This window comes from Babylonia areolata, chromosome 1, assembly GCF_041734735.1.
Source record: "Babylonia areolata isolate BAREFJ2019XMU chromosome 1, ASM4173473v1, whole genome shotgun sequence".
Classification (NCBI taxonomy): Eukaryota; Metazoa; Mollusca; class Gastropoda; order Neogastropoda; family Buccinidae; genus Babylonia; species Babylonia areolata.
Window position 1 is genome coordinate 99,172,172 of NC_134876.1, and position 11,996 is coordinate 99,184,167.

Below are 11,996 nucleotides of genomic sequence, written 5' to 3' on the forward strand. Positions count from 1 at the left end.
AAAACATTGATGGGAAGAGGAGAGGGAGGAGGAGGGGGCGGGGGGTGGGGGGGGGGCAAGGAAGGGCAAATCAGTATCAGTATCAGTAGCTCAAGGAGGCGTCACTGCGTTCGGACAAATCCATATACGCTACACCACATCTGCCAAGCAGATGCCTGACCAGCAGCGTAACCCAACGCGCTTAGTCAGGCTTTGAGAAAAAAAAAGGTGAATAAATAATTGATAAGCTTACATAAATAAATAAATAATAATTATGATATAAAAAAGGTAGTAGTAATGATAATTTAAAAAAATAATAATAATAAATAAATAAGACAATGATGATAAATAAGCAAATAAATGTAAAACATGAAGACACACATTCCCACATACACCCACACATGAAGGGAAGGGAAGGGCAAAGTAAAGGGGGAGGTGGTCAGCTGACTGTTTTACGTCATATGGACACGTGGGAAAAGGGATGACGGGTATCTGTTTTACGTCATGTAGACACAGGGGGTGGGGGGGGGGGGTGAGGGGGGATAACGGGAAAGGGAGGAAAGGACGGAAGTGCTTGAGGAAAGGCGGATAAGGAAAGGAAGAAAGGCAATCTCTCAGTGCAACGTTCTGGTCAAGAGTCATCCCCAGGGAATGAAGATGCGGTGTGAAATGAACAAAGCACCTTCTCCACTGGAGCCACAAATGGAGACAGGCTCTACAAACGAACACATATTTTATATGTCCAGAATAGATTACAAATCAAGTTTGAGCAGACTTAACTTTCTTTGGGAAGGAAATGACTGGATACAAAACTTGAGCAACTTCCGACTCTTGTTCTGGTTTTTTTGGGGGGTGGAAGTGGGGGGGTGGGGGGGTTAGAGGGGGATCAGAGTTACCAAAGTTAGGTCATCTGCATATTTTCATCGCTCGATGAGGAAGCTGATCAAAAACAGTGGTGAACCAAGCTCTTTGGTCTTCAACACAGAGACCGACAGGTTTGGTTTTTTTCCACAGTCAATTTTTAGTCAACATCAGGCGTCAAAGGAACAATACCTGGTCATGCATATTTGTGTCGGAAAATCAAGTTAAATTCCAGCATTAATTTGTTGTTGTTTTTGTTGACGGTCCTCCCCAACTGACTGTATTTTGGCACAAAGCTTCTGCTCGTTCCGGAAGTCTGGCCTGGATCTCTATTCAGCACTAACAGGTTTGTCACACTTTCAAACGTTTGCCCCATGTGCAGACGCACTTTGACTGATGAACGATGCTGCTTACTTCTGACGCGAAGGGACCCCGCCCAGCTCCCTTCGGGAATCCCCGGTTCCACACGACTCGCGGAAAGCCTTCTCCACGGTGAACACGGTGGTCGTTCTCTCCTTCAAGTGGCTGCCGTCTGGCTGGTCAGGCAGGTCGATGGTCAGCACAACAGCGGGGGAGGTCGACTCAGTGTTGTGCTGGGACTGGTCGGGGACGGAGGGACTGCCATCCTCGTTCAGTGAGGGACCGCTGGCTTGGTCCGTGGGCTGAGGCTCAGGCTGTGCAGTCCGACTGTCCGCTGCTTGGTTCTCATCAGTCTGACGGGAGTCGCCGATGCTTCTTCGCTCGATCTCGTGATATTCCGGGGGTCTGTCGGCTCCGGACGAAACGTTGCCTGGGGCGGCCTTCTCCTCACCAGCTCCGCCCCGCCCGTTGTCCAGAGACATGATGCAGGCCGGGAGGAAGCCAGGGACGTCGGGGGGAACCTTCTCCTCCTCTGTCCGCTGCTGCACTGGTCCCTGCCGGTACTGCTCGAACAGCTTCCGCTTCTCAGAGGCGCTGCTGCTGCTGCTGCTCACGGCGCCGATCCCCATCTGGATCCCCGGGTAGGGGGACGGGGAGGGGGAGGGGGCGGGGTAGGGCAGGTAGTGGGGCAGGCCGTCAGAGTCCACACTGATGCTGTAGTGGTGGTAGGGCCAGTAGGGAGCGGCGGGCTGGGACGTGTAGCGGGGAGAGCACAACGCCCGGGCCACGCCCAGCAGCAGGGCGGCCAGCAGAGACAGCAGGCAGCCCGTCACCGCCATGGCGAAGGACCAGGCGTACACGTGGTGCAGGGGTGCGTGCCGCACGTGCCGTTCTGTGTAGCCCACGAACATCAGGTTGGACACCAGCCCCGCCACGCCTGCAGGCACGCATCACACACCGACATTATCAGTTTCAGTTTCTCAAGGAGGCGTTACTGTGTTCGGGCAAATCCATAACATACGCTGCACCACAACTGCCAGACAGATGACCGACCAGCAGAATAACCAGCCTTAAGTGCATGCATGTTTGTATTATATATATATATATATATATAGAGAGAGAGAGAGAGAGAGAGAGATGTATACGTATGTGTGTGTATATATATATATATATATATATATAGAGAGAGAGAGAGAGAGAGAGAGAGAGAGAGATAGATAGATAGATGGATAGATAGACGGACGTGTGTGTGTGTGTGTGTGTGTGTGTGTGTGTGTGTGTGTGTGTGTGTGTGTGTGTGTGTACCTATCAGGGTGGATTTCTTCTATTAAAAAATGATAAATAAATAAACATTTTTAAAAAGTGCCAGAGGACAACACACGGGCTCTTTTTCACAGCGCCAAGTGTGTGCTGCACATGGGACCACGGTTCCTCGTCTCGTCCGAATGACCAGACGCTCAGGGTGATTTTCTGGTCAAACTGGAGAGAGAAAAGCGATGGCGGAAAACGGGAGTCCACACACCAAACCCACCTAGAAACAACAACAGGTGAGTGTCAAAATTCGAACCCAGACCCTCAAAGGATGCCGTGTTGGCAGATAAAACTTCTTCACCCCTCTGCCACCCTCCTCTGTTAACTCACTCAGTACGGCCTGTCCTCTCTTCTCCTCTACACAGACCCCTCGGATGTCCAGTGGGTGTCTGAATGACCCAACCTTTAGCTTCCGTCGTCAGAATTGTGGTATTCTTTGTCAACATTCACGTCTTCAGTATAAGAGCCTTCCGCTTGCAATATTTTGATGATGGTAATTGGGGTGAAACGCTGTTAACGTCGTCTCTTTCGCCGTTCGTATGGAAAGAGTTAACAATCTCACCACCAGTAACTGGGACTGAGCGTGAGTAACTACCGTTTGTGCTCACTGCCCTGCCGACCACGAGGGGCCTTGTCCAGAGAGTGGAGTGTTGGGGCTCAGTGGTAACGCGTCCGCCTTGGAAGCCAAGAGAATCTGAGCGCACTGGTTCGAATCCCACCCGTCGCCAGTACTTTTTCTCCCCCTCTACTGGACCGTGAGTGATGATCTGGACGCTGGTCAAAAATCGAAATTGAAAATTATTATGTTTCATAAAGAGGAAGAGACTATGTTACAAAATATTACATCTTGTTTTCTTCCTGTTTTTCTTCTTTTACTACTACTACTATTACTGCTGCTGCTGCTGTTGTTGCTGCTGCTACTACTACTACTGCTGCTGCTACTACTACTACTTTTACTACCACTACCACTAATATTACTGCTGCTGCTAATACTGCTGCTGCTGCTGCTGCTGCTACCACTACTACTGATACTACTGCTGCTGCTGCTGCTGCTACTACTACTACTATTACTGCTGCTGCTACCACTACTACTACTGCTACTACTATTGCTGCTGCTACTGCTACCACTACTACTGATACTACTGCTGCTGCTGCTGCTACTACTACTACTATTACTGCTGCTGCTACCACTACTACTACTGCTACTACTATTGCTGCTGCTACTGCTACCACTACTACTGCTACTACTACTGCTACTGCTACTTACTACTGCTGCTGCTATTACAACTACTATTGCTGCTGCTGCTGAAACTACTACTGCTGCTGCTACTACTATCACCACTACTACTACTACTACTAAGACGACGACAACGACGACTTTACTACTACTGCTACAGCTACTGCTACTACTACTACTAGAAGACGCACCCACCTCCAATGAGAGCCACCAGGGAGGGGGCGGGGCACTTCCCCCGGGTACACCGCCTCCTGTCCGCACAGGCCACAGACACCAGCAGGGCTCCAGCCACACAGGCCAGGGACAGCAGCTGTAGGGCCTGGACGGCTCTCCACACACCTCAACACAGTGACACCTGTACAGCTCTCCACACACCTCAACACACAGTGACACACCTGTATAGCTCTCCACACACCTCAACACACAGTGACACACCTGTATAGCTCTCCACACACCTCAACACAGTGACACACCTGTACGGCTCTCCACACACCTCAACACACAGTGACACACCTGTATGGCTCTCCACACACCTCAACACACAGTGACACACCTGTATAGCTCTCCACACACCTCAACACACAGTGACACACCTGTATGGCTCTCCACACACCTCAACACACAGTGACACCTGTATGGCTCTCCACACACCTCAACACAGTGACACACCTGTATAGCTCTCCACACACCTCAACACACAGTGACACACCTGTATAGCTCTCCACACACCTCAACACACAGTGACACACCTGTATAGCTCTCCACACACCTCAACACACAGACACACCTGTATGGCTCTCCACACACCTCAACACACGGTGGCACACCCGTATAGCTCTCCACACACCTCAACACACAGTGACACACCTGTATGGCTCTCCACACACATCAACACACAGTGACACACCTGTATGGCTCTCCACACACCTCAACACACAGTGACACACCTGTATGGCTCTCCACACACCTCAACACACAGTGACACCTGTATGGCTCTCCACACACCTCAACACAGTGACACACCTGTATAGCTCTCCACACACCTCAACACACAGACACACCTGTATGGCTCTCCACACACCTCAACACACAGTGACACACCTGTATGGCTCTCCACACACCTCAACACACAGTGACACACCTGTATGGCTCTCCACACACCTCAACACACAGTGACACACCTGTATGGCTCTCCACACACCTCAACACACAGTGACACACCTGTATGGCTCTCCACACACCTCAACACACAGTGACACCTGTATGGCTCTCCACAGGTTCAACGCGCTGTGACACACCTGTATGGCTCTCCACACACCTCAACACACAGTGACACACCTGTATGGCTCTCCACACACCTCAACACACAGACACACCTGTATAGCTCTCCACACACCTCAACACACAGTGACACCTGTATAGCTCTCCACACACCTCAACACACAGTGACACACCTGTATGGCTCTCCACACACCTCAACACACAGTGACACACCTGTATGGCTCTCCACACACCTCAACACACAGTGACACCTGTATGGCTCTCCACACACCTCAACACACAGTGACACACCTGTATGGCTCTCCACACACCTCAACACACAGTGACACCTGTACAGCTCTCCACACACCTCAACACACAGTGACACCTGTATGGCTCTCCACACACCTCAACACACAGTGACACACCTGTATGGCTCTCCACACACCTCAACACACAGTGACACACCTGTATGGCTCTCCACACACCTCAACACACAGTGACACACCTGTATGGCTCTCCACACACCTCAACACACAGTGACACATCTGTATAGCTCTCCACACACCTCAACACAGTGACACCTGTATGGCTCTCCACACACCTCAACACACAGTGACACACCTGTATAGCTCTCCACACACCTCAACACACAGACACACCTGTATGGCTCTCCACACACCTCAACACACGGTGGCACACCCGTATACCCCACACACCCAACACACAGTGACACCTGTATAGCTCTCCACACCCCCAACAACAGTGACAACCTGTAGGCCTCCACACACCTAACACACAGTGACACCCGTATGGCTCTCCAACCCCTAACACACAAGACATTAAAATCTCCAACACCTTCACACACAGTGACACACTGTAAGCTCTCCACAACCTCAACACAGTGACACACCTTAAAGTCTCCCACACCTCAACACACGTGACCACCTGTATGGCTCTCCCCACACACACAGTGCCACCTTTAGCTCCACACACTCAAACATTTCCCGTAAACTCCACACACCTCACACAGTGGACACACCTATATGCTCCACCAAACACTTAGAACAACAACCAGGCGAGTGTCTTCAACACCTCAAAGAGCCGTTGGGAATAAAACCTTTAGCTCTCCACCCCCTCAACAACTGCCCAACCAAACTATATATAGACTCCACACTCCTCGACCACAGGGCCTTGTCCCATGATGGAGTGTGGGGCTCAGTGTAACGCGCCCTTGAACACAGAGAATCTGAGCGAACTGTTCGATCCACGGTCGCCAATTTTTTCCCTCTACTGACCGTGAGTGGTGATCTGACGATGGTCAAATCGAAATGAAAATTATATGTTCCAAAGCCGAAGGCATGTACAAAATATTACATCTGTTTTCTTCCTGTTTTTCTTCTTTTACAGCTACTACTATACTATTATGCTGGCGTTGTGAGCTGCTACCTATACTACTGCTGCTGCTAAACTACTATACTACCATACTACTACCTGTTGCTGCTGCTGCGCTGCTACTACTACTACTAACTACTGCTGACTGCAACTACTATATATGCTGTGCTCTGCTCTACTACTACTATACTACTGATACTACATGTGCTGCTGCTACACTACTATAGCTGCTGCTACACACTACAACTACTGCTGCTACTACTATTGCTGTAGCTCTGCTACCACTACTACTGCTACTACTACTGCTGCTGCTACTTACTGCTGCTGCTGCTATTACTACTACTATTGCTGCTGCTGCCAACTACCTACTACTGCTGCTGCTGCTGATGCTGCTGCTACCACTACTATGATACTACTGCTGCTGCTGCTACTACTACTATTACTGCTGCTGCCTACCACTACTACTACTGCTGCTGCTACTACTAATTGCTGCTGCTACTGCTACCACTACTACTGCTACTACTACCTACTGCTGCTACTTCCTGCTGCTGCTGCTATTACTACTACTATTGCTGCCGCTGCTGAAACTCTACTGCTGCTGCTACTACTATCACCCACTACTACTACTACTACTAAGACGACGATGACTTTACCTACTACTGCTACAAGCTACTGCTACTACTACTACTAGAAGACGCACCCACCTCCAATGAGAGCCACCAGGAGGGGGCGGGGCAACTTCCCCGGGTACACCGCCTTCTGTCCCGCACAGGCCACAGACACCAGCAGGGCGCCAGCCACACAGGCCAGGGACAAGAAGCTGTAGGGCCTGGCGGCTCTCCACACACCTCAACACAGTGACACACCTGTATAGCTCTCCACACACCTCAGCACACAGTGACACACCTGTATGGCTCTCCACACACCTCAACACACAGTGACACACCTGTGTAGCTCTCCACACACTTCAACACACAGTGACACACCTGTATAGCTCTCCACACACCTCAACACACAGTGACACACCTGTATAGCTCTCCACACACCTCAACACACAGTGACACACCTGTATGGCTCTCCACACACCTCAACACACAGTGACACCTGTATAGCTCTCCACACACCTCAACACACAGTGACACCTGTACAGCTCTCCACACACCTCAACATACAGTGACACACCTGTATGGCTCTCTACACACCTCAAAACACAGTGACACACCTGTACGGCTCTCCACACACCTCAACACACAGTGACACACCTGTACAGCTCTCCACACACCTCAACATACAGTGACACACCTGTATGGCTCTCCACACACCTCAACACACAGTGACACACCTGTATGGCTCTCCACACACCTCAACACACAGTGACACCTGTACAGCTCTCCACACACCTCAACACACAGTGACACACCTGTATGGCTCTCCACACACCTCAACACACAGTGACACCTGTATGGCTCTCCACACACCTCAACACACAGTGACACACCTGTATGGCTCTCCACACACCTCAACACACAGTGACACCCTGTATGGCTCTCCACACACCTCAACACAGTGACACACCTGTATGGCTCTCCACACACCTCAACACACAGTGACACACCTGTATAGCTCTCCACACACCTCAACACACAGTGACACCCTGTATAGCTCTCCACACACCTCAACACACAGTGACACACCTGTATGGCTCTCCACACACCTCAACACACAGTGACACACCTGTATAGCTCTCCACACACCTCAACACACAGTGACACACCTGTATGACTCTCCACACACCTCAACACACAGTGACACACCTGTATAGCTCTCCACACACCTCAACACAGTGACACCTATATAGCTCTCCACACACCTCAACACACAGTGACACACCTGTATAGCTCTCCACACACCTCAACACACAGTGACACACCTGTATGGCTCTCCACACACCTCAACACACAGTGACACCTGTATAGCTCTCCACACACCTCAACACAGTGACACACCTGTATAGCTCTCCACACACCTCAACACACAGTGACACACCTGTATGGCTCTCCACACACCTCAGCACACAGTGACACACCTGTATGGCTCTCCACACACCTCAGCACACAGTGACACACCTGTATGGCTCTCCACACACCTCAACACAGTGACACACCTGTATAGCTCTCCACACACCTCAGCACACAGTGACACACCTGTATGGCTCTCTACACACCTCAACACACAGTGACACACCTGTATGGCTCTCCACACACCTCAACACACAGTGACACACCTGTATGGCTCTCCACACACCTCAACACACAGTGACACACCTGTATGGCTCTCCACACACCTCAACACACAGTGACACACCTGTATGGCTCTCCACACACCTCAACACACAGTGACACACCTGTATGGCTCTCCACACACTTCAACACACAGTGACACCTGTATAGATCTCCACACACCTCAACACACAGTGACAGTGACACACCTGTATAGCTCTCCACACACCTCAACACAGTGACACACCTGTATGGCTCTCCACACACCTCAACACACAGTGACACACCTGTATAGCTCTCCACACACCTCAACACACAGTGACACACCTGTATGGCTCTCCACACACCTCAACACAGTGACACACCTGTATGGCTCTCCACACACCTCAACACACAATGACACCTGTACAGCTCTCCACACACCTCAACACACAGTGACACACCTGTATAGCTCTCCACACACCTCAACACACAGTGACACACCTGTATAGCTCTCCACACACCTCAACACACAGTGACACCTGTACAGCTCCACACACCTCAACACAGTGACACCTATATAGCTCTCCACACATCTCAACACACAGTGACACCTATATAGCTCTCCACACACCTCAACACACAGTGACACACCTGTATAGCTCTCCACACACCTCAACACACAGACACACCTGTATGGCTCTCCACACACCTCAACACACAGACACACCTGTATGGCTCTCCACACACCTCAACACACAGTGACACACCTGTATGGCTCTCCACACACCTCAACACACAGTGACACCTGTCCAGGTCTCCACACACCTCGACACACAGTGACACCTGTATGGCTCTCCACAGGTCTCAACACACTGTGACACCTGTATGGCTCTCCACACACCTCAACACACAGTGACACACCTGTATGGCTCTCCACACACCTCAACACACAGTGACACCTGTATGGCTCTCCACAGGTCTCAACACACGGTGACACCTGTATGGCTCTCCACACACCTCAACACACAGTGACACACCTGTATGGCTCTCCACACACCTCAACACACAGTGACACCTGTACAGGTCTCCACATTCCTTGTCTTATATCATTGCTGAATTCCACCCGATAGGAAAACATGAACATGGAAGTCACCGATCATAATTTTTCCCAATCATTTCGCCAATTACCCATAACACAAACATTAATCTACAGAATAAAAAGTCTCCAACACGATTTCCTTCCCCTCCACTTCTCGATTCCTTCTCTTCGTCGTCAGAATGAAAATTCTATGGAATGGAAATCCTGCTCCGTTTTTCTTTTCGCCGTTTTCTGTAAGTAAATGCAATCGTGTTGCTTTTAGCTAAGCCCTAATGCAAAGGGGCCATTTAGTAGTAGTAGTAGTCGCTGCTTCTGTAGTAGTAGTAGTTGTTGTTGTTGTTGTTGTCTGTGGTGGTGGTGATGCTGCTGCTGCTACTGCTGCTGCTGCTGGTGGTGGTATTAGTAGTAGTAAGAAGAAAGAAAAACAGACAGACAGACAGAAAGCCACCAGGGCCATCCACGGGGTACCTGTGTCCCTTCCCGAGAAGTGGCACGTCATCCTCCTGTCCCAGCACCGGAAGCACTGCTGCCACAGCCCTTCAAAGGAGGAGCAGAGGCGGTCATCCAGCACGCGCCACCAGGGGCTGGCCACCCCGGCCACCGACAGGCACACCGCCAGCAGCAGGATCAACACCCCCAGCCAGTGACCCGGGGGCACGCGCCGAAATCTCATGTCGACAGCGTAGAGACCAGTGTTTCCCTTCCCTGCCTTCCAAGTTGCTGGTCAGTTTGCAAGTAAACAGTTGATGTTCCCTGTTGTGTATCCTGTTTAGCAACAGTCCCTGTTAACCTGTTAACCTATCCGTTGTTTACTTCTCATCAAAACTCCGTTGCTGCTTATTTCCTAACAGTCTTTGTCGAAATTCAGCTCCCTGTTTTCGTCTCCAGTGTTCGTCGCGTTTGTCCCGATGTTCCAATGTTTGTTATTTTGTGGTGGGAATTGTTTGGAGAGTGCAATCGTGTGATTCCCAGCTGAGTTTGTGGAAAGTTTGCCTGCTGCTTGGGAGTGTTCACACAGCATTAGTTAGTAAACAAGGCCGTGTGTGTAACTCGAGCTGTGGAAACAACCGAGACTCACGTGAATCTCGTCTTAATTTTTGTTTTAGTTTTGCGTCCCGCAGAATTCAGCAGTGTGTGTGTGTGTGTTGTGTGTGTGTGTGTGTTGTAGTACGTGAACAGAAAATATATAAAACGTGGACGGCGAAAGACTTCGGAATGCAGGCGATTGCATCTTTGTGATGCGGGCAAGTCTGGATCTCTTTTTGTTTTGTTTTTTTGTTGTTGTTGTTTGTTTTGTTGTGTTGTGTTTTGATGCCCCATCTTCCAGGCATATACTTTGTATGTATATGCCACTCATACTGCATCTACCTCAAACTTCCTACTTTGCTTGTTCTACCGCAGTCCCAGTGCCAGCAGTCCACAAGGCACTGCCAACACAGGTCACCAGGAGGACACTCGCCAGAGAAGTCCCTGTCTCTTTGGTGGTGTCTGTCCTGCTTTGACACACGCGGGACAAAACCTCGAGCGACTAGCACTTCCACTGGGGGAAATGTTTTCTCAGAGCGGAGCCAGAACGAGTGAGCGATTCTGCTATTGTGGGGACCGCCCTGACGTGTGGTCCTCCGGAGAGAGTCCCTGGTGTGGGGACCGCCCTGACGTGTGGTCCTCCGGAGAGAGTCCCTGGTGTGGGGACCTGACGTGTGGTCCTCCGGAGAGAGTCCCTGGTGTGGGGACCTGACGTGTGGTCCTCCGGAGAGAGTCCCTGGTGTGGGGACCTGACGTGTGGTCCTCCGGAGAGAGTCCCTGGTGTGGGGACCTGACGTGTGGTCCTCCGGATAGAGTCCCTGGTGTGGGGACCGCCCTGACGTGTGGTCCTCCGGAGAGAGTCCCTGGTGTGGGGACCTGACGTGTGGTCCTCCGGAGAGAGTCCCTGGTGTGGGGACCTGACGTGTGGTCCTCCTGAGAGAGTCCCTGTGAACCGTATATGCCGACTCCGAAGACGTTCGTTTATTTATTTACAGTCTGTTCATCTAAGATCATGATATTAGACTGAAAATAAATGAAATTATTATCATCATTATTTGGATTATTATCATTTCTATCATAATGATGATGATGATTGTTAGTATTAATTAGAAATCGAAAATTTCTGTATATTCGAATTAAAAGGGGGGCGGTTGAGGTGGAGGAGAGGTCCGGGCAAAGGGGGGGGGGACAAAGAAAGGAAGAGAGA

At 50.5% G+C, this 11,996-nt stretch overlaps 1 protein-coding gene across 1 annotated transcript; it reads right to left on the reverse strand.

The window, feature by feature from the left end:
• Positions 1-575: 575 nt before the first annotated feature.
• On the reverse strand, positions 576-10,719 carry LOC143294506 (uncharacterized). The gene is made up of 3 exons (XM_076605894.1): positions 10,232-10,719; positions 3,944-4,087; positions 576-2,137 (listed from the first exon to the last, which is right to left on the reverse strand). Exons 1-3 carry the CDS (start codon positions 10,434-10,436, stop codon positions 1,251-1,253), a joined length of 1,236 nt encoding a protein of 411 aa, XP_076462009.1. The 5' UTR covers positions 10,437-10,719; the 3' UTR covers positions 576-1,250.
• Positions 10,720-11,996: the final 1,277 nt, after the last annotated feature.